Genomic DNA, 22,655 nt, shown 5'->3' on the forward strand with positions numbered 1-22,655 from the left:
CTTAACCTGAAGCACCACTTTAGCTAATGGGACCTCCCGCTGCTGCCGCATGATTTCTGTTCTCATCCTGAAGCAGTTCTTAACCCGAGGTACTATTTCTGGGTTAGCGGAGTCTGTAACCTGAAGCGTCTGTAACCCGAGGTACCACTGTAATAACAAAGATGGGGGGAAAGAAAAGAACCTCAAGCTTAACGTTCAAGATCCAAAGAGGTGGTTTTATTCAAGCCAGGAACAGTCTGCCACTTCAGTAGAACTTCAGGAACGGTCTGCCACTTCCTCTCTTCACAAGAGAGGAGCAGTTGGCAGCTAAAGGAAAATGACTAAAGTCAATTGTCTCCACCCTGACCAGAAGTTGTTGATACATTAGTGATATAACTCTTTAAAAAAAAGGGGGGGGGGAGAGAGACTGGGAAGTGGCTCCTGCTCTGCTTCCTCCAGGGTAAGCAGCAGAAGTTCAAGGTGTGGGGTCAAATTTGCCAGAATGGTTGTCAGGAGGGGTGTATTTTCCCTCCTTTATCAGCTTCTCCCTCTGTGCTTGAATCGCCATCATTCGCTTCACCTGCCAAAGGAACAGAAGAGAGAGTTGGGATGTCACCTTCTGAGTTAAATCTTGCCCTCTCCAGCAGGTCAGAGCACGTAGGGATTTGTAAAGGAGCATGTTCCCATTGCTGAAGGTCTCAGATTTAGCACTCCCTTTAACACGCTCCAACTCACTGGAGGGTGACCAGATGCAAGGGAAAACATGGAATCCCTTTCCCTTTAAAAATTGTGCAAAAGAGGAGACTGCTTTGCCATTCCTTTGTGAGAAGTTGCACCTGCCCAACTCTTTACAAGTGTAAAGAGATCAGATCAGGGTGGGGAGAGAAGGGGAGAAACGGACATACACAAGGTTTTTTTTAGAGTGGGTTATAAGCCGATTTTGAGTTCAAATAGACTGACAACTCTGCTACTCTCAGTCTTGCAGTTCTGTTCTTTAGATCAAAGTGTCAGAATCTTTCAGCATCAAGGCGCAGATTGAGAGCCAGGAGGTACCTTACTAGCGAAAGGCTTTGATGGGCTCCCACACATGGCTGCCCTCCAGATGGCCTGCTATTCTCTACTTGCCACAAAATGATCTTGGTCTGCCAGACTCCTGAGGTGCCTGCACAGCTGACCAAGATGTTCACGCTGCACTCTCAGCTATGGAGATGTGGGAAGCCCAGTTAGGGATGGGCAGTTTTGTTAACAATAGATGGGGCTGGGGGAGGTGAGGAGGAGAGGAGAGAGGCTCTGAAGCAGCAATACCTTGCTCCCATTGCATGATGAAAACATTCAAAGGGGTGGGCCAGTTACATTGAAAGATGGCAACAAGCTGCAGCTTGGGAAATATTTTAACTTTTCTCCCAGCTTACATCCACAAACCCAACAGGAGTTTACACTTTGGAATTCCACCTGCTTCCCCCACCCTGATAGCACCTCAAAAGGTGTCCCATATACTGGCAAAATTAATGAGTCAGAATTTACCAGGCCATTTGGTCTGACTACACTGCAAGGCAGCATCACACATCAGCCCTGCCCTTGGGGGGTCAACCAATGGATCCCCGACACTAGCACACAAAATGCAGAGCCTGCTTGCAGTTAGCAGCATATAGAGTAAGGGCTATTCCCTTACCCCAAGTCAACCACTTGCTTTGGATCTCAATTACAAATCAGTTTATTACACCCACACTAACTACAGTTGTGAATTACTCTACCTCTCTAATGTTCTCACTGCAGTGAGAAGGAAGCACAGCTGCTTCTCTTTCCTTTGCCCCTTATGTTGGGAAGACAAATGGTAGCTCTGCATGGCATCAAGGATGGGTGGGAATACAAGAGAATTCTGCCTTTGAAATGAGCTGCCTACTAATAACTTCTGCCCAGGGAAAGCAAACTTACTACATTTCTATTCTCCCCAAAACTGTCCATACCATCTCTTTCAGGCAGCACATGGGAAGAGGCAGTCAACTTCTGCAGATACTCCAGCAATAAGAAAAGCAAACAGACAAATACTTCCTTGCACACAGATGCACACTTGCTGACCCCGAGTCCCTGCTTCAGGTCTCCCACTCACCATTTTTTTCTTGCTTAGACATTCAGCAAGATCCTCCATCTCCTGCTGGCACTCCTTCTTTGCCCTTACAGATCCAATGCCATCAGAACACTCCAGCCACTCCTTCTGAAAGGCAAAGCACAAACTGGCCTGCTTGTGGGGCTGCTTGGAACTCCCGACGAGCAACCACCTGTCAACATCAATGCCCAGCTGGTTCTGGAGATCGAGAAGTGGCATGGCTGAGAGGGGGAGACAAAACACCAATAATGAAATGATTCTAAATGTGCATAGCTAGGTGTGTAGCTGAAGAAATGTGACTCAGGAAGAAATCCTCCTTAGGGGGAACATTAGACCAGGGGAGAGAGAAGCAGGAAGTTCTGGGAAGAAAGGCTTTAAGGTGAACATGTTCAAGCAGGAACAAATTAATCTGATGATTGACTGCCTTCATCTTTGAAGTGGCAGTGGTGAATAAATAAAATATTCCAGTTTAATATGCTCTCTTTTCTCCTTTTTTAAAAAACACCGCCTAATGCATCCTCAAATGGAGGATATGGATAACACACTTGGCAACATCTAGGAGCTACCAGAGGTGAGGTCAGCTGGCATCACTCACTGTACCATTGCACCAAGTAATGAGGAGCAGGAAGTAGGGCTACAGCCACAGCACCTGCCCACACCTTTATGGGGGTGAAAGCCCACCCACGGCTGTGTGCTAGCTGTGCAGTACAGTTCTCCTCCCCCCCCCACTCGCACCAAAACAGGGGTGACACCAGTAGACTCAGGGTAATTATGAGGTTTGTAATGATACAATCAATCTTTAATGGGGGAAAACCTTCACAGTCCCTAGGTTACTCAATGGCAAGGAACAATGAATAAGAGGCTGGAGAAATGAAAACTGGGGGGCTAGGAATGGAACTGAGTGGCTAGAGAAGAAGTACAAAGGAAGAGACACATAGACAGAACTACTCCACTGTTCGGTTAGGTCATTCCCCAAGTTCACATTGAGAAACTATTTTTAAATGTCCCTAGGGACAGAAGCGAGAGCTGACCATAGAAATCAATGGAGAAATCAAAGATTTTAACACAGCTAGGAATGGGCAAAAGTGTGTCCCACAAACATACATGTGTGTGCATATTTTTTTTTATTTCTCAGAGATTTGGAAACAGTTTGAAGAAGAAAAATCGCTTGTGATGTGAACATTCATTGTAGGTTTTTTGTGTCTGGTTAATGCTGACAATAAGGAAAGGTTTCCAAGTCTAGATAATGCCTCCCCCCCCCCGCCTCCCATAATAGTGATGGTTTCAAAATAATAATTCCATAACTGGTAGAAATCCAAGATACATTTAAGGACTTAATGGTTATAGCACCATACTGCTCCCTCTCTATTGCTGAATACACTGCAATTTCCATCTGGAGAAAATCAAAGCAATCATATTTCTAAACTCCCTGTAAACTTATACACTATTTCATTTTCCCCCCACACTCCTCTCAAAGGAGCCCAATATGACAAACACTAGGAAATATGATTAAAAATAAAATCAAAACATATTTAAATTTTAAAACACATGTTTCCAAGTCATATGCCTGAATGGGCCCACTGAAGCATAAAGTTTTCAGGAGGCACCTAAAACAATATAGCGAATGTTGCTGCCTCATGTCAATAGGAGGGGAGTTCCACAGCTAAAGCTAGAGTGTTGCCACTCTAAAGGAACTACAGTGGTACCTCTGGTTACATACTTAATTCGTTCTGGAGGTCTATTCTTAACCTGAAACTGTTCTTAACCTGAAGCACCACTTTAGCTAATGGGGCCTCCCGCTGCTGCTGCACCGCCGCCGCCACAAGATTTCTGTTCTCATCCTGAAGCAAAGTTCTTAACCCGAGGTACTATTTCTGGGTAAGCAGAGTCTGTAACCTGAAGCGTATAAAACCTAAAGCGTATGTAACCCAAGGTACCACTGTACTCATAAACTTGGATCCAACACTGTGTGGCATTTGTAGAAGTTAAAGTTTTGCAGATCAAAGTCACACGTAGGTAATGTGATCCCTTAAGTAAATGAGTCCTAAGCCGTTATATACCAAACTATAAAATCTGTGAGCTTGCCAAATACACCTGAAACACACATATATTTAAAGCAAGCTTAAATCCAATGAGATGTTTTAAAACAATTCATTTCCCTCCAAAATTCCCCTCCCCCCGGACTTCAAAATATTCCCAGACTACATCCACACACCCAGCTTCAAAGTTTCCAGAAGTTTAGCATATCTGGGAGCAGGGCCAGCCCTACCATTGGGCAGACTCAAAGGAGATGGTTTAGCCTCTGTTGAAACAGGCAGCACATGGTTTGTGCATCTAACCAACCCAGTGGTTGCCAAGGTGGGAGAGAAGGAAAGTGAGCAGCAGGGGGTGCTGGAGGTGTAAATGATTACAGTATCTGACTTTGAAAAGTTGGTTTCACTGCATCAAGTTCACCAATTTTGTTGAATGAATTAAACTAAATATCTTTAACTGAATTTTGAATAAGTATGCAATTAATTGTTACTGTTTTGAATTTTATTGCGCTATCTTGCTTAGTGGGCCGTACAAACCGCTGCTCTGAATAATGCTTTTTATGGGGTACGGTGAGGGGATGATCCCAAAAAAGATTTGGGAACCACTGCTCTAAACTATTCTTACGGCATTTTTGTTGCCAGGAGGAGGAAGAGAGGAAGGGGCTTTCTAAGCTACCTCGACTAGCCTGGGCGCTATCATGCACCAGGGACTGAGGGGAGCCTCAAGGAGCAGCAAACTCTTCTGGGGGCGACCCTCCCTCAGACTACCGCCCACCCTTCCGCCAAAGGCATAGGTAACAGACCCCAGAACCTGCTTCAAGTAATGGCTCTGAATTTTTATCTTGCAGGGAACTTTGCTACACAGCTTGTCCCTCCCCGCCGCAGGCAGACGGGGTGGGGGAGCGAAATGGATACCCTTCCCACCCCCACCTGCCCCTTCTACCTGAGTAACACCCCTCCCCCGCCTTCCTTACCTACCTGTCCTTGCGAGCGTTCGCGACAGTGCTGCCGTCAGGCGTGCCCCTCGCTTTCACGACAGTCGCGCCTGGACGTAAAGCTCCTTACGGAGCTCGCGGAGGATTCCACTCAGATTACGTGTACGTGAGACACAGAGAACAGAAAAATGAAGAGTGACTCGCCGTCTCGGGAGTTAACTTCCGGGCCTACATTGGATAAACCATTTTTTAAGAACGAATCTCCTCGCCCTCTGCCGGTAGCAGAGAAGCGAGAGCGGCCTCCAGGGACGGGCTGAGAAAGCCAGAACGTGAACGGGCAGCAGGCTTGTTGGACGGTAAGGTGTAGTGGTGAGCGTTTCGGATTAAGACCTGGGTGACCAGGGTTCAAATCCCCATACAGCTCCCCTGCCTAACCTACCTCGCAGGGTCGTTGTACGGATTAAATGAGGAAGGGAATCTCCTTAGAAAGGAAAATAGGTGGGATATAAACGTAATGAATTATTATTCAGGATTCTAGTTTAATTTTGTTCAGTAAGTTGGTTTTTAAAGAATTTAACCACTAGTCCTGCCAACTCACACCCAGTTGCAACTGTGATCTATGAGGGTGGGCAGGTGTGGCTGAAGACAACTTAATCTGCATTGTACTCCGATTACAGATAGGTAGCCGTGTTGGTCTGCCATAGTCAAAACAAAAAAAATTCCTTCCAGTAGCAACTTAAAGACCAACTAAGTCAGTTCTTGGTATGAGCTTTCGTGTGCATGCACACTTCTTGTACTCCGATGTTAGCGATGCAGGTCAAAGGTGGGGCCAGCCCGATCCTTATGCCAGAAGAGGAAAAGAGGAGAATCCCTCGGGTTGTAATTGAGGTAGGCAGATGCCCTCCTTCTCAGAGGACAGACCTCCGCTCTCACATTGCTACAGCTCTGTTATAAGACCAGCTCCACCAGATCATAGCTGTCAACGTTTCTCTTTTTTTAAGGGAAATTCCCTTATTCCGAATAGGATTCCTTGCAAGAAAAGGGAAAAGTTGACAGCTATGCACCAGATTCTTCCTAGCTCTGGACTGTTTCCATTTCAGCTACCAAATAACTTTGTAAGAATTGGTACCCCCCCCCCCCAATTTCCCTTCCCATCTCACTTCCCTTTGGCCAGTGAAGTTGCCCTTATGCGTTTTGCAGCTCTTTCCTCCTTGCTGTTCACATCAGCACGGCTCCATTCGTATCAGATTTGTTTCTGTTTGTGTACACACCAGTTAGTGCACGTTGATTGAGCAGGAATGTCTTTAGCCTGTGCAAAGGTGTTCAGACCTTGACTAGAGATGAATTAGGAATGGCTTAAGGTTTGAGAAACATAACCATCAAACACTTTTACAATGAAGTAAAGGATACATACACATTTTTGATAGCCTTCGTGTGAACATGGATTTAAAAACCCAGCACTGGACAGTGAGCCAGTGTGATGTAGGGGTTAGATTGTTGGACTAAGACCTGGGAGATCAGGGTTCAAATCAGTCACTGCTTCTCAGCCTAACCTACCTCACAGAGTTGTTGTGGGGATTAAGTGAAGTGGGGGAGGGGAATCATGTATGCCCCTTTGAGGAAAAGGTGGGATATAAATGCAATAATAAACCACAGGCAATGGGAGTCTGAACACAGCCTTCACTGACTGTGTGTAAGCCACTCTGGGGGCCTTTTCGGCTGAGGAGCAGGGTACAAATGCTTTCAAAAAAATATCTGAAGGTTGCCAGGTAATAGTAATTATTTCAAGATGTGCATCTCTCTTTGAATCAATACATGCAATATATATGCAACTGTGGTCACTTTATTTTGGCAAGGCCTAAGAAGCTACTCTAAAGGTGACATCTGGGCACCACCCTCTCCCAGCCCAAATCCAGGGCTTAACTGCATGTAAAAAACCTTGTGGTCTGTGTTTACTTAGAAGTAAGTCCCAGTGTCTTCAACTGAGCTTAACTGCTAGGAAGCAAGTGCTTAAAATCAAAACCAAATAAAGGTTTAGCCTATGTATCACTTTAATTTTTCTATATCTAGAGAGAAAACATATTTCACAAATTAATGGGAAAGAACAGCCAGCATCATAGACAAGAGATGGCAAGACAGCCACAAGGCCACCAGCATGTTCTAGCAGCGCCTTCCTCTGCCTCTGTTATTTGCTGTAAGTGGGTGAAAGCTGTTGAACTTAAAAAAAATCAGGGCATTAAGCTAGTTTATATAATCCCTGGTACGCACTTTGCCATGCTCCCAGTTCCTCCTCCTTTAAAACTCCTGAAAATCTACCCCCCCCATGCACACTTGCCTAATTGCAAGCTCCATGGAACACAATGGGATGACTTCTGAGTAACATGCACAGGATTGCCTTGCAGCAGAAGTAAGTTGCAGTGCATTCAGTGGCGCTTACTTCTAGCTAGGTATGCATAGGACCACTGTCATGTTTAGGAAAGCTTTTAATGTTTAATAGACTATTGTATTTTAATATTTTGTTGGAAGCTGCCCAGAGTGGCTGGGGAAACCCAGCCAGGTGGGCAGGGTATAAATAATAAATTCTTATTATTATAGCAGCCATTTTTCAGGAACGCTTAAGAGTGGAAAAAACCATTTTGTGGGTAGGCAGAACCACACAGGTGAAGTTGGTCTGGTTTGGAGCACTACCACTGAGTTTATTATTGTAAACCAGAAAAATTCCCATTCTGCAGGTGAACCCTCTTTTGAATCTGTGCCCCAGCTGCACCCACTGGTCCTGGGAGCTTGCCACCAGACGTCACAAACAGGGACAAGGATTGCTGGAGGAGACTGAAGAAAGTGAGCTTGTGTCTTTTGGAGTAAGGCTGCTTGCTTGCTTTTCTGAGCTGTTTAGAAGATTGATAGCAGGCCTCAGGGAGTGGCTGAGTGCTCTGCTAGAGGCTTGATTACTTTTCCTGATTACTTTTCTTTCATTGCAAGCCAAAGGGTGTCTGTGGCTGATTGCTCTGTGGGAACACAGGATCTGAGGGGGAGGAGCTACAGCTGAGAGGAAGCCAGGCTGAGGGAGGACTTAGCAACCAGCAGCAGTCAAACTTAGCTCAGTGCACATCCTGGGAGTTTGCAACCAGAGCTCACAAACAGAGCTGTCTTCCGTTCCCCCACTATTCCCAGACAGGCATGTGATTTGCACCAATCTCATCTGCAGCATCGGAAGCGTGAAATACTAACACCAGAGGCTCACCTAGCCACACCTCAAGCAACAGGACAACAGGCAGAGTTACTTGATAAAGCTGAGTTGACTGAGATTGAGCACCAAGATAGATGGGGTGCCCCCAGGGTGGAGGCAGATTGCCCATTGCAAGAGTCTAACCCCTGGAGGAATGTGATGCACAGAAATAGGACAGTCACAAACCACACTTTGTCATTAAAGTTGCAGAATCGCTACCATGCTCTCGCCTTGGACACCGATTCTGGGCCAGAGGAGCTAGGGCAGCCTCAGAAGACACGAAGGTGGCTGTGAAAGGTACAGAGCACAGAACAATTATTGCGCCCCCCCCCCCCGAGAAAAAGACAGGAAGAGATGGATTTGGAGGAGTCTTTTTCCATTATTGAAAGGTACGCAGGTGGCGCTGTGGGTTAAAGCCTCAGCGCCTAGGGCTTGCCGATCGAAAGGTCGGCGGTTCGAATCCCTGCGGCGGGGTGCGCTCCCGCTGCTCGGTCCCAGCGCCTGCCAACCTAGCAGTTCGAAAGCACCTCCGGGTGCAAGTAGATAAATAGGGACCGCTTACCAGCGGGAAGGTAAACGGCGTTTCCGTGTGCGGCTCTGGCTCGCCAGAGCAGCGATGTCACACTGGCCACGTGACCCGGAAGTGTCTCCGGACAGCGCTGGCCCCTGGCCTCTTAAGTGAGATGGGCGCACAACCCCAGAGTCTGTCAAGACTGGCCCGTACGGGCAGGGGTACCTTTACCTTTACCTTTTACCTTTTCCATTATTGATCTAACCCCATCAGATCCAAGGCTACTGACCGTGGATGAGTATGCTGATATAACATACTTGCTATCTTCTGTGGAGACGACATTGGAGAAGGGGAATTGCAGCCCAGAGATGACAAGCTGGGAGGAAGGAGTAGGAAGAACTCAAACAATAAGTTCCTGGCCTTTGTAACTTATCCCAACAATATCAAAATAAGCTCCAATAAACAAGAGGGGAAGACTTGAGAACAACAGAATCAGACCTCAGAACACTCCAAGCAGCCTTTGGAAGGCACAGCCCTTAGAATGATTCCTGCTACTCCCCAGAGGAAGAGGAGGAGACGAGTGGTGTTGATAGGTGACTCCCTATTTAGGGGAACAGAGGCAGTTGTGTGTGGAGGAAACAGGATGTCATGGGAGGTGTTCTGTCTTCTGGGTGCAAAGATTCATGATGTGACGGAGAAGCTGCCAAGTCTTATAAAGCCCGCTGACCACTACCCCTTTTTTCTGATTCATGTGGGTACAAATAATACTGCCACACATAGCTTGCAGCACATAGCAAGGAACTATGAGACACTGGGCAGGGAGCCGAAGAGACTTGGGGCACAGGTAGTCTTTTCATCACTCCTTCCTGTTGAAGGTCGTGGCCCAAGAAGAGAGGAAAATGCTTGAGGTCAACCACTGGCTGCGCAGGTGGTGTCAGGAAGGATTTGGCTTCTTGGATCATGGTCTCCGCTTCCTTGAGGTAGGACTTCTGGCAAGAGATGGGCTGCACCTTACAGCAGTTGGCGAGAATGTGTTTGCCAAGAGTCTTGAGAATCTGATCAGGAGAGCTTTAAACTAGATCTTGCAGGTGACACCAAACTGGGAGGGGTAGCTAATGCCGCAGAAGACAGAATCAGAATTCAAAATGACCTTAACAAAATTGGGGAACATGGCACAAGCTAACAAAATGAATTTCAATAGGGACAAATGTACGGTTCTGTTCTTAGGCAGGAAGAACCAGATGCACAAATATAGGATTTGGGGGGTGGGGTGGCGCCTGGCTTACTAGCAGTACATTGAAAAGGGTCGAAGGGTCTTGGTGGACCACAAGCTAAACATGAGTCAGAAGAAGAAGAAGAGCTTGGATTTGATATCCCGTTTTATCACTACCCGAAGGAGTCTCAAAGCGGCTAACATTCTCCTTTCCCTTCCTCCCCCACAACAAACACTCTGTGAGGTGAGTGAGGCTGAGAGACTTCAAAGAAGTGTGACTGGCCCAAGGTCACCCAGCAGCTGCACGTGGAGGAGCGGAGACGCGAACCCGGTTCCCCAGATTACGAGTGTCGCTCTTAACCACTACACCACACTGGCTCTCAATAACAGTGTGATGCAGCAGCAAAAGCTAATGATAGCCATCTTCAAATATCTTAAGGGCTGTCAAATGAAGGAGGGAGCTGCTTGTTTTCTCCTGCTCTGGAGGGTAGGACTCAAACCAATGGCTTCAAGCTACAAGAAAGGAGATACCAACTAAACATTCGGAAAAACTTTCTGACAGTAAGAGCTGTTAAGCAGTGGAACAGACTCCCATGAGAGGTGGTGGACTCTCCTTCCTTGGAAGTTTTTTAAACAGAGGTTGGATGGCCATCTGTCAGGGATGCTTCAGCTGAGATTCCAGCATTGCAGGGGGTTGGACTAGATGACCCTTGGGTCCCTTCCAACTCTATGATTCTATGATCATTTGCCGACTCACTTCTGCACACTCATGCATAGAACACAAGAGACGCCCAGATCAGGAGGAACAGGATTTATGTTGCATACTTAAAAACCACACAGCATTGGGGGGTGGGGATAAAAACAGCTCCTACTCAAGGGCAGAAAATGTGGGAGGCAGGCAGGCCAGAGAGAGAGAGAAAGAGAGAGGGAGAAGGTGTGGCAGGACTCTGTTGGGAGGAGGGTCTGGCCCCCGTGGTGAATGTTTGGCACGGCTTACATGATGCTTGCTGGAGTGAAGACGGGGGCAACGCACAGGGTGTCCGTGATCTCCCAGCCACAGGACAGGGGGGTGCATGTACTCTCCCGGTCCTCTTCCTCCGGGTGCAGCAGTTTCCCCTGAAGGAGCTGGACGGCTTCCCTGTGGGCCGCAGCAAGCCCAAGACAAAAGAGAAAGGACTCAGTTGCTCTCTTGGCTCAGTTTTCCAAACTGGTGCCCCTCTCCTGCCAGCAGACAATTCCCAGTTTGCTCTCACTCAACCCTGTGCTCTTAAAAAAATCCAGTGTGATTTGCCACCTGCCCACAAGCACAGGTGCAAATGGCACTCCTTTGCCTTTATAAAAGTTTAATAACAGAGCTTCTGTGGCATTTTAAGAATTCTGAAAGTGTTTCAGATCCAAGCCCTCCCATCCTGGGGAACTAGCAGCCATCCTGGGTGTGTGTGACAAGATGGCCTCTGCCTCCCCCTAGCTGTAGAGCGGCTGAGGGTGCGCAGTCAGTATGGGCGCGGCAACTGTACGAACTGCTCCGCATGCACACTTTGTACGGATACCTGTATGGACGGCGCACGCGAGCGGTATCCCATACAGACTGCGTATGTGCGACATCCCGTATGAACGGCAGGCTGCCGCGCGTGTGCACTCCGTACAGGATGCCACACATGCGCCACCGGGCAGTTCGTCCCACCCCTCGGCGTCCCACCCCGGGTGCCGGAGAAGGTTCCTCCACCACTGCCCATCAGCCCTGGCCATTAGAGCCAATGGCTGCAGCCCAGTGACATTTGGAGAGCCACAGCTTTCTCCACCTTTAGATTTGTTACAGTCTCCTGCTTCCCCCTCGCCAGGGGTTCTGGGAAATTATCTCACCAGGCCATTCTCGACATGGTGTAGTAGATCTGTGCTTGCTGGGCCCCACTGAGAGCTGAGGGAGCTGGCATGGTGTGAGCCCCCATGTTCTCAAAGATCAGCCAGTCCCCGGGGTGCAGTTCCGGGAGCTCCATGCCATCCACAATGCAGTCCAGCCCATCCCCAGTAGGTCCCCAGAAACTGCTGCTGTGCAGGGGAAGATCTGGAGAGGGTTTCTGCATCGAGAGAAGTGGAGGAAACAGCTATGACTGGCTAGCCAGACCTTGCATGAATTTCTATGAGGACAAGAAACATGTATTTTAAAAAAGAAAGTGGAAATTCTCCAGGTTACTGAATCTCTGTCCCCAAAACTAACCAGAATTCTGGGTCAGGAGGAAGGGAGTAAAGTCTGAAATTAATACAGGCACTTCCCACAATGTTTAAAAAACATCATCACTGGAAATCAACAAGCAGTTTATGGGCACAATCCCAAAAAAGGTATTTGCAACCAAGTTGCACTGAAACCAACTGGACTTAAGTTACTGCCACGAAAAAGGTCTATTCATTTGCTTTCTTCCCAAATTTGTCACACTTCACTTTTACGAGACTGTGGCCCATCTGTGCAAAGGGAAGCTTGCCCACCTGCAAACATCAGCTTTTTACTATTGAATCCCACCCCAAAGCAGCAACCATTGAGAGGTGCCCCAAGATGGCTTGTGCGACTCTGGCACCTGAGGGTGCTGCTTCCTTGGGCTTTCCAGTTTGACCATTCCTGCTGCAAACCTGCGAATGGATTTTGGTGCCAGGTGAGAGCCACATTCTCCTTCTGTGGCTCTGCTTAAGGAAGCCAGTTACAAAACTCTCTGTACCTTGTGCAGGATGGGGATTGGGCAGACGTTGTTGAAGATGACTGAGCTGAAGGAGCCATAAACGCCATCGTTGAGATGGTAGACGAAGCTCTTCCTGCCACCGGGGTCTTCATCTGGGACAGCCAGAGGAAATGCAGCAGAGGCCAAGTCAGGGGTGCCTTATTTGTTTGTTTGTTAAATTTCTATCCCGCATTTCCACCAAGCAGTGCTCAAGGCGGCTAACAGCAATAATACAAATACAATGAAATAGCAAGAAAATACAAAGTAAAAAAATAATAAACATAAACACAAAGCAAGTGAAACATCCATTGAATCAATTAAAAAAAAACCAGTTAAAAAACCCCTAATTGCAACGTATTTATATGCCAGCATATGCATCAAAGGCCCAGCCAAATAGAAGTGCCTTTGCCTGATGGTGGAAGGTAACCAGTGACTGGGCTGGTGAGTCTCCCTTGGCAAGAAGCCCCAGAGCCTCTGGGAGCAGCCACTGAGAAGGCCCTATTCCTGTCAGATGTGCTTTAGATGTTGGTGCAGGGGTGGCCCAGGACATTTTGCTGCTTGAGGCAAAACAGACAATCCCCACCTGCACTGCCTGAAGCAACTGGAGGCAGCCTGGAGAAGCTCTGGCTTGCTGAATGTGGCAGGGAGGAAAAAAGGAGTCTGTAAAGGAGATGGCAGCAGTTGAGGAGACAGCTGAGGAGGCGGCAGGGGCAACAAGCACAGGAGGGTGTGAGCAGTGAGCTCCTTGAAAGCCCAGATCCGCTGTCCACTGAGCCTCATAGACAGGACAGTCCTGTGTTGCTGAGACAAGAAGAAGGGCCTCCTCAAGGATCTTGGGATATAGAAAACTGTACAGCTGAAAGACACCACCCACGTTCACTGAGGAGTGTGGCCTAGAAAGGAGGCCTGTGCTAGGGAGAGTCTCAAGGGCCAGACAGAGAGGACTGGAGGGCCACACTTGGCCCCTGGGTTTGCCATTCCCTGTCTCAGGTAATGGGGTGGTGATGGCAAAGGCCTTTTTCTTTTCCCTATAGGGTGTCTGGCAATAATCTCTCACGCTTACTGCAGAATCTGGACGGAAGCTGACCAAACCTACCCTCAGAGCCCGGCTGGTCCAGGGGAACCTCCTTCTTGGCAACAATGTTGACCGCTAAGGTAAAGGCTGAATCCACATAGTAGCGCCCCAGTTCAGCAATGACCTCCACCCCACAGCCTTCTGGGAAATATAGGTCCAAGGCGGAGCTGACCACAGCTGCTGTCTGAAGGGGGGGAGAAAAGAGTCCACATCCAGCTGTTACAAACATGTGGGACTCAAGTCATAGAATTGTAGAATTGGAAGGGACCCCACAGGTGATCTATTCTAGTCCGACCCCCTGCAATGCAGAAATCACTGCAGTACATTCTGAGTGCTGATGGCAATGGGGGAGCAGGAATCAGTCTTAGGCAGAACTTTACAGGCTCCCTGGAAATATATGCAATGGGTGTGTGTGTAGGGTGTCAAACAAGATGTGAAGCCATTTACACACTTTGCTTCTGCCTCCCTTAAAATTAGTCAAATATATGACCTCTTTTTAAATGTTCACACCATCTGTAATGATGTGTTTCACTGGGGTAAATGGCCACCAAAATACGACAGTGCTCAAGGTCTTGTGTCCATTCAGAAACTAGGTCTCCTTAGCTGTAGAAGATGTTTGTTACTTTCACTAGCAAAATACGTCTCATTATTATGGGTGAAATGGTGGTGCAGGGGAGCCTCCAATGTACCTCTTGGTGCTCCAAGTAGAGACATGTTCATATTTCCTTTCTAGCAGGCCTTGAAGCTCAGAGCAAAGTCTGGCATAGTCAGAGCCAATGACAGGCAAAACCATCACCCCTGGACTGCTTACTACTAAGAAGGCAACTAGGTGGCAGCTAGCTGGGGGAAGACTGTGATGGGTGGGGAGAGTGCCCCACTTGCCTTCATAGACACCCGCCCTCCACTGCCACTTCGCTCTGGCTTTTTCAGCATCTTGCATTTATCCTCACACTAGGTAGTCTAGGCTGAGACAATTGTGACTTGCCCAAGGCCACCCAACAAGCTTCTCAGCTCAACAGGAATTTGAACCCAGGTCTTGCGCACCCAGAGCCAGCACTCCCCCAAAACTGGCCTATTTGCCATCTGCTGAAGAGAGAACCAAGACTTGTACCTCTTCGAAGCGCCCTCTGGACTCTTCAGCACCAGGAAAGCCCCCTCCAATGTCCAGGAGGTGCATCTTGTAGCCTAGTTCTGCACCCATTTCAAAGACCAGGCGAGCGTCTGCTATGGACTGAGTGAAGAGCTGGGGGTCGGCACAGCTGCTTCCAATGTGGAAGCTGGAAAGGAAGGCAAGCGGGCTGGTGAGTAGCTTTTCAAAACTGTTAAACCATTTCGTGTGTGTGTGTACATATATACAGATACACACACACACACACACACACACACACACACACACACATGTATTATATGCATGTACAAAATCCAGTCAAGATATGCACATCCCCCAAGATCTGTTGGAGATACGTGTGCAAAACGTCCACAGTTTACAAACAACTGATGCACAGGAAAAAACAAATTAACTCTTAAGAGTAACAGAACACAGGTCACATACTTCATTTCCAGACCAACATCTAGATGGATGCAAAAAACAATGCTGCTTGTTTGGGTAGAGTGCTTTGCTACTGCAATACTTAGTGGAGCAAACCCAGATTTCATTAAACCTATCCCTTCTCAGTGTTTATTCTCTTGTTCTGATAAGAGCACGGTTTGCCAAATCACTTTGGGGTGCAAGGGAAGTGATTAACTAAAACAATGCATTCATTTTGCCCATAAGAGCATGCATTCCTCTAATTTGTCCAGCCAATACTATTTTTTTTTCCTTTTTTCTCCTATGTGCATAATGAATTCTGGCAGCCTTGATCATGCCTGCCACTCGCTCTTTACATGCCCATATAACTTAAATGAAAAAAGAGGGTCTAAAGAGGCTGTTTATTATGAATCATCTCCCAACCTTTTTTTATTTTTATTTTTATTTTTTTTTGCTTTTGGACATTGCCACAAAATATGATCAAATTCTCTCACTGACTAATTTATTATAACTGCCACTCAAGCTTCTGCCCTAATGTGGGTGGGGGCTCTTACTTGTTCCCCCCCACCCAGCTGCTCATGGAAGCCCCCAACAATGCAGGTGGCTCTGCCCCAAGTGGTTTGCTCTCTGCCCTGCGTCCTAAGCAAACAGGGTGTGTCCAAGACTCAGCTGTTGACATGGGCTGAAAACTCTGGGTGGGGAAGATGCAGGGAAAATGCCAATGGCAGCTACAGAGCAAGACCCAGAGGTCCAGGTAGGGGGCCAGCTGAAGAGGCCTGGGGCCAGCTGCCTAGGAGTGGGCCTTGATCGAGTGCCCTTTTCTTCCCTCTCCTCAAGTGAGCACAAGGAAACCCGCAGCCTACCTGATGCCAACCACCTCGACATTCATCTCCTTTGCAGTCTCAAGCAGGTGACGGCAGACTTTAAGTGTGGCGCCATATTTCATGCTCATGCAGGTGGAGGACCTGGAGTCGTCGGTAGCCAAGCACAGAATCATTCTGTGGAACAAGGTGGGTGGGTGGGGAGAGCAAACTCAGACGACTGTGACAATAGTGGTATGTTGCTTATTCTGAGCCAACAGCATGCCAGGCACAGTACAGACTCATCTTTTGCATCTTTTGCAAAGTCGCTTTCCAGGAGATGCTTGTGATAACCCAGCACCTGCCTCCCCTCCAATTCTGCACCAAGGGTAAATTATTTTTTAAATATCCCATTTTTTTATATCTCCTCTTTTGCTGATTGTTTCTCTCTCTTCTCTGCCTTTTTTTAAGATCCAGATTTTCATTGTATTTGAATTTTGGAACAAAGACTTGCAGAGTCACACAGCAAATCTGAGTTCAGACTGCAAGTTTCTATCCTCAGTCCCACATTAAAAATATATATATATTACCTGTACTTCACCCTCAGGTCCCAGGACAGGTTACAACACTGAAACTCAACTTTACAAAACATTTTAAAAAACATTTTATAACATCTTACAATTAGAGAAATAAGATGGGTCCTAAAAATCTGCACCTAAAAAGTCAGGACAAAGAAAATTGTCCTCAGCATTCACCGAAAACTGTAAAATGAAGGTGCTAGAAACATCTCTAAGGGGAAGATCCACAACTGATTTGCTTTTGTGGTGCTTATACATCTTCCCATTATTCATTTATTCATCCCACATTTTTCAGTGTATTTCCCTGTCACTTTCCTAATCACAAAAGTTTAATTTTCTTTTTAAGTGGATTTGTTGCTGTGGAGTGATAGAGTCCATTAATCGATTTTGTGTGAACGCAAGTTTCCAGGATGTGCTTGAATCCCTCTCGCAAAATAAAAACAGTCTGCAGGCAACCCCATAGTCTGGTTGAAACCTGAATCTTAGTCCACAGGGAGTTTGCTCCAGTCTGACCTGCAACTTCACACACCTGGCCCTTTTTCTCTAACTGCAAAGTGAAACCTTTGGGGGTTCCAGCAAAGGCCCCATATCCTTTGCAATCAACACCTTTAAGATTCACTACTTCTGCTTGTTGCGCTAGACTCTTCTGCCCATTGCAACTGTTCCCTCCTGCATATATATTTATACTTATGCCCACAGGTGCTGTCTGCCTTACCTGGCAGACGGGTGGCTCCGTGCTACCTTGCTGAGCTCCACTTCATTGTCAAAAGTCATCAGCTGCACCCCTTGGCTAGCTGCATATCTGATTAGGGAGATCTGCTTGCAAGGGCTGGTGCAGATGATTCTGTCCGGCGGGACTCCAATACTCTTCACCAGGGCCATTTCTGCCTGAAAGTTCAAAACAAAGGATGTTGGAAGGAAGGACTCTTCTGACTGGGCAGTGTAGACAGTGGGTGGCTGGGAACTGTAGAGGAACACATACTGACTCCCTCTTTCCTGCAGGACCAGGAAGGCTGTTGGAAAGAGGGAACTGCAGGCATTTTAAGTCAAGGATTTGAATCTTTCTGATCCAGGCTCTGCTGCCTGCCAGTTGTTTCCTTTGCACCCTTCTCCCAGCCATTCCTCTAGCCTGTCTAGCCCTGTTGCATCCAGCTGGGCACAGCAACCTTAGCAACAATATTCCTATCTCTGGCTTTCTCTCTGGACTGCATCCTGCCCAGTTAGCTGCTGGGACTCAACTCTTGCAGCAATCAGGGTGAAGAAAGAGGTAGAATAGTCAAAAAAGAAGATGCAATAGGCTCTTCACCTACATCAGACTCCCCCAACTTGGTGCCCCTTCAGATGTTATGAACTACAGCTCCCATCAGCCCAGCCAAGTGCAGCATGCTGAATGAAGCTGATGGGAGTTGTAGTCCAGCAGCCACATTGGGAGGGCACCAAGCTGGGGAAGGCACTGTGAGCCAGGCTTCCTCCCAGCCATTTGCAGGAGAGCAACATTTTATCAAGATGGATGCTGGTGCTGCCCTCAGTCTCTCCATTCTCTAGTCTTGTGAGAATAAATTGGAGGGGGGAGAACTATGTATACACCACCTTGAGCTTCTTGGAGCAAAGGTGGGATATAAATGTACAGTCATACCTCGGGTTACAGACGCTTCAGGTTGCATGTTTTCGGGCTGCGCATCACGCCGAACCCGGAAGTACCGGAACAGGTTACTTCCGGGTTTCGGCCCTCGCGCATGCGCGGAAGCACTAAATCGCTCTTTGTGCATGCGCAGAAGCACCAAATCACAACGCATGCATGCGTAGACGCAGCGCTGCGGGTTGCGAACATGCCTCCTGCACGGATCACATTTGCAACCCGAGCATCCACTATTAGTAATAATAGTAATGAAGGCATATGCTGCAATGCACGCCAAACAAAAATGCATGCATCCAGCTGCTTCTCCAAGGGAGCCCAGTTGCCCTGTTCCCACCACGTTCCTACCTTGCTGGCACAGCCAAATCCGGCTCCCAGCCCTGCCAGCATCTGAACCACTCCTTTGCTGCGGTTGCACTTCAGAGCATAGAAAGGCTTGATGCGGGGCAAGGCCTTGAGGAGGTGCAAATGTTTCTTCACCACATCCTCGAGATCTGCCACAAAAAAGGCTTCTTGGCTTCCCTGGAAAAGAGGAAAGACAGTCAAGAGAGCCTGTCCCTGGGGAAACACACCCAATTGTTCTTAACATGCTATTTGCCTTTCGGACAGCTTTCACTTAAAGTGGCTGCCTTTTTCTTGGGCTCTGTGCACCCACTTGGTTCAGGGGACCCACACTTGGCCACAGAGCCTTCTGGGGCCATCACCATTTCTCAGTCTTGCCTCCCTTCACAGGGTTCTTCTGAGGATAAAACTGGAAGCTCTCATATTACCCAGCATACGTTTCTGGGAGGAAGGGTGGGCTACAAATGGGATATAAATTCACATCTCTGCACTCCAACCATTCCATATGAAAAGCTGAATTTTGAGACCTGTGTAAGTTACACCTGCACAAAGCTGGCTACTCTTATTTTGTGTGATTTATTCTGCTTCTGCAAGCTAAAGGGGGAGATGCAAAGTGTTAGGAAGGGCCCTGAAGCAGGATCCTTGCCCTGATCCCAGGGAATCCTGCTCAGCTACTATTCCTGTGGCTCCCAAGGTTTCGCCAGGAACAGCACATGGACTTTCAAGCATATATTTCAAACCGAAAGGTCGAGAAACTTGCTCCCAACCCTTGTAAAACCTGGACTCCTGCACTTGTGCTCTGTCTTTCCTGTCAGGTCATTTTATTACAATTTTCCTTCTCCTTTTTAATCATCATGAAATAGCGCTGAGCATGTTAGTGCAATTTTTTAAAAAACTTTTTTTTAAAAAAAAGAGGGGGAAATTACAGGCTCAGGTAAACTGTTCCCTCCCCTGTGCACATGATAGCGTCATACTCTCTAGTATGGACAGAGCAAAATGGGATGCAGAGACACCAAAAGGGCTACAACCCACCCACCCAGTAAGTCAACTACCCCTGCCTCTTACCGCCTGGGAAACCTCCAGGAGGAGATTCTCTAGCAAGTCCCTGGTGGTGAAGCCCTCCTCCACCATCATGATGTCCGATTCATCCAAGTACCTGGTCATCGTTACTGTCGAAGGAGGATATTGCTTCTACAGCCTCCGTCAGTAGGGGGTATAGTTTTTAAGTATGCAACACACTGCGAAGGAAAAGGAAGGAGAAAAACAGTTAAGGCAGGCTCCTCCTCCTCTCCCATTCAGGCCAAGGAAAGGTGCTCAGCAGCCATGCCTTCCATTGCCTCCATGGGCACGACCCAAGTTATTCCTAATGACCAGCCATGAGGACTAGAAACATGGAAGTCTAGAAAGAGATTTTCCCTAGCTGAAGGCACAGCCTTTCAGGAGTTCACCAAGCCTCTGTTGACCTCTGTTGCATCTGTTCCATTCTCTTCTCATGTTGGGACAAGTGGATCTTGCAGAGTTTGTCCTTTATCTTCTTTGGGGCACTGCACAGAGTTCAGGGGCAAGAGATTAGAGCATCGCAGATGCACACATGTGCCATAGCAGGCATCATCTTTGAAGAGGCATTCCTTCCATGCAAGGGAGAAATGTTTCTCTTAATATACTGTTAGCTGGTTATAGGGTTTTTTGTTTTTGTTTTTGCACAAACACTTTTATTAAATATAATTTATGTTTTTCAAATATGTGGCCTGATTGTGAGCCCCCTTTTTAGCCGATTAAAGAGTTTTTAAAAATGGTTAACCTAACCAAAGCAGCAGCTAAGGCCACAATCCTGTTCCCATTTACCTGGGAATAAACAACTAAACTTGAATTCATAATTTCTAAACCAACTTTAGGCTGAATCACAGTCTTTTCATGTCACACAGCAATGAGGAAAGTTTCAAAAACACTTCTTCATATTTTAAAAAAGCGAATTCCACTAGATAACAGAAATACCTTGCATGATCCTGAGTAGCACTTTGGACCCAAGCCATTTTTACCCTGCTCTTCAGCCAAAAAAGGCTCTGAGAGCAGCTTACAGTAGTAAGACACTCCCTGCCCTCAACTCTATAATCTAAAGATGTGACACAAAAGGAAAAGTGATTGGGAGGGAGGAGGAAAACAGAAAACTCGGACACTTAGCACTTCTTGAACTGACTAGAATGGAAATCATTGATGGAGAGACTAAAGTTACTGTTGCCTCAGCTGAGCCAATGGAACAGCCCTGCAATCGATAAATCAGAACCACTGATTTGAGCTTTTTGGAATTAAGGGATATAGCTGGCATCTGGGGTGCCCAGGAAAAGCTTCTATGTGTGGCTGTTAACAAAAGGAGTTGTAGCTTTTTTGCCCCTTTTGGACAGAGATGACTTGGCCACTGTACTCTTATGTTCTGGTAACTTCCAGACTAGATTATTGCAATGCACTCTGTGGGTCTCCCCTTGAAGACAACTCGGAAACTTCAATTGGTCCAAAATATACCAGCCAGATTACTGGCTGGGGTTCCACTTAAATCTTACATAATCCTGTTTTAAAGCAGCTGCACTGGTTGCCAGGTCATTTCTGCGCACAATTCAAGGTCCTCATCTTGGTGTTAAAAGCCCCAAATAACACAGGCCCCTAAATATCTGAACGACCACCTTCTTCCCTTCATAACCTCTTGGGTGCTGAGGTCGGTGGAGGGGGCCCTCCTGGTTGTTCCTCTACCCTCAAAGGCTTAGGGGGTAACGGCCTTCTCAGTGGCAGCCCCTAAAGTGTGGAACACCTTCTCCACAGAAATGCATCTGCCACTTTAATTATACAGCTTTTGGAAAATGCTGAAGACACACCTCTTTACCCTGGCTTTCGACATTTGAAGTGTATGATTTTAGGAACCGCCTTATTTTTACGGTTGCAAGTTGTTTTAAATTGTCCATATTGTGTTTTAACGCTGTAACCTGCTCTGAGGACCTTACAGTGGATAGGTGATTAACAATAACAAATAATATAATAACAACAGTAATAATTGTGGCCTTCTCTGTGAATTTGCCCAGTTCTCTCTCAAAGTCATCCAAGTTGGTGGCCATGCAAATGCCATGGTTTTAAATATGAGCTGCATAAAGGAGGACTTCATTTTTATTTGTCCTGAACCTGCCAACAACAGCATATATACGTCAAGGTCTTTCTCTCTCTTTCTCCTCCCCCTGCCACAAAACACAAAAACAAAACGGGGGGAATGGTGTCTTTAAACCACATTAATAATAGTGAAGTGCAGACCTGGGGTTTGGGGAGGGTGAAAGGTGCCCATTTCAGGTGAAGGTGTGCCTGCGATGTTTGTCCCTCTCCCTTCCTCCCTCTTCTCCCTGGGAAGCACCCTTCCCCACCCCACCCCATCCCATCCCATCCCACCCCACCCTCCACTCCACCCCACCTCCCTCCTTTCCTCCCAAGGCCTCACCAAGTCCCGAAGCCTTCCTCCTTCCTGGGTGGCTAGGTGTAATGCCAGGGGGGTTCTCCGGTGAACTCTGAGCTTTTGCAACACCCCGAGGCGCAGTTGCTGCTGGGGATCCGAGATCTCTGTAAGGGGTGGGGGTGGGGATGTGGAGGATGTGGGGCGGGAAATCCACCTGGTTACCAGAGCAGCTCAGTCAACCATGCAAGAAAATCTTTCCCTTCCCTGCCCCCTCCCTCTGATACACTACCATCCCTCTTCTCTCCCTTGAGCCTCCATCCCCTCCCCACCCACCTTGGTACCCAGAATACCTCTCCACCCACCTTAAAAAGCATTTAAACGGATTTTGCCCATGGGTCTCCCAAGAGTAAATATAGGCTTCGGCAGTGGCTGCTCCTCCTCCTCCCCCCACTCCAAAGCCTACACCATGCAAAGCAGCACCAGCTAATCTTAGACACAGGAGGAATGCTGGTCCTTTATATAGGCAGCTGCCCCCTCCATCTCTGCTCACA

At 47.4% G+C, this 22,655-nt stretch overlaps 2 protein-coding genes and 1 long non-coding RNA gene across 8 annotated transcripts; 1 reads left to right on the forward strand and 2 right to left on the reverse strand.

Annotated features, from left to right (window-relative positions):
* Positions 1-383: 383 nt before the first annotated feature.
* Positions 384-5,225, reverse strand: NDUFS5 (NADH:ubiquinone oxidoreductase subunit S5). Of its 2 annotated transcripts, none has more exons than XM_079988635.1 (3): positions 5,098-5,225; positions 2,090-2,307; positions 384-559 (listed from the first exon to the last, which is right to left on the reverse strand). In XM_079988635.1, exons 2-3 carry the CDS (start codon positions 2,303-2,305, stop codon positions 455-457), a joined length of 321 nt encoding a protein of 106 aa, XP_079844761.1. In that variant the 5' UTR covers positions 2,306-2,307; positions 5,098-5,225; the 3' UTR covers positions 384-454. The 2 variants fall into 2 exon arrangements, with proteins under 2 accessions (XP_079844761.1, XP_079844762.1); XM_079988636.1 differs by having other exon boundaries at positions 5,094-5,222.
* Positions 5,226-5,307: 82 nt separating this feature from the next.
* On the forward strand, positions 5,308-14,895 carry LOC307222982. 4 transcript variants are annotated; one of them, XR_013841931.1, is made up of 5 exons: positions 5,889-5,942; positions 7,787-7,912; positions 9,667-9,771; positions 13,784-13,870; positions 14,746-14,792. It is a non-coding gene; the product is annotated as an uncharacterized lncRNA (long non-coding RNA). The 4 variants fall into 4 exon arrangements; XR_013841928.1 differs by lacking the exons at positions 5,889-5,942; positions 7,787-7,912 and adding an exon at positions 5,308-5,410 and having other exon boundaries at positions 13,750-13,870; positions 14,746-14,895; XR_013841929.1 differs by lacking the exons at positions 5,889-5,942; positions 7,787-7,912 and adding an exon at positions 5,308-5,410 and having other exon boundaries at positions 14,746-14,895.
* On the reverse strand, positions 10,801-22,622 carry AZIN2 (antizyme inhibitor 2). Of its 2 annotated transcripts, XM_079988604.1 has the most exons (12): positions 22,467-22,622; positions 22,150-22,268; positions 20,138-20,218; positions 19,740-19,912; positions 18,681-18,854; positions 17,412-17,584; positions 16,182-16,316; positions 14,902-15,067; positions 13,812-13,974; positions 12,716-12,828; positions 11,868-12,082; positions 10,801-11,142 (listed from the first exon to the last, which is right to left on the reverse strand). In XM_079988604.1, exons 4-12 carry the CDS (start codon positions 19,836-19,838, stop codon positions 10,998-11,000), a joined length of 1,383 nt encoding a protein of 460 aa, XP_079844730.1. In that variant the 5' UTR covers positions 19,839-19,912; positions 20,138-20,218; positions 22,150-22,268; positions 22,467-22,622; the 3' UTR covers positions 10,801-10,997. The 2 variants fall into 2 exon arrangements, with proteins under 2 accessions (XP_079844730.1, XP_079844729.1); XM_079988603.1 differs by lacking the exon at positions 20,138-20,218.
* Between the last annotated feature and the right edge of the window lie 33 nt (positions 22,623-22,655).

This window comes from Podarcis cretensis (genome assembly GCF_951804945.1).
Source record: "Podarcis cretensis genome assembly, chromosome: 8".
Taxonomy (NCBI): Eukaryota; Metazoa; Chordata; class Lepidosauria; order Squamata; family Lacertidae; genus Podarcis; species Podarcis cretensis.

Bases quoted from the DNA above. Each gene is read 5' to 3' on its own strand.
- NDUFS5 (XM_079988635.1), bottom strand. From the start codon at position 2,305: ATGCCACTTCTCGATCTCCAGAACCAGCTGGGCATTGATGTTGACAGG. The intron at 560-2,089 runs GTGAGTGGGAGA...TTCCTTTGGCAG, and splicing joins GTCTAAGCAAGAAAAAAATG to GTGAAGCGAATGATGGCGAT.
- AZIN2 (XM_079988603.1), bottom strand. From the start codon at position 19,838: ATGACCAGGTACTTGGATGAATCGGACATCATGATGGTGGAGGAGGGC. The intron at 16,317-17,411 runs GTAAGGCAGACA...CTTGTTCCACAG, and splicing joins CGGAGCCACCCGTCTGCCAG to AATGATTCTGTGCTTGGCTA. The intron at 15,068-16,181 runs GTAGGCTGCGGG...CTTCCTTTCCAG, and splicing joins GTCGAGGTGGTTGGCATCAG to CTTCCACATTGGAAGCAGCT.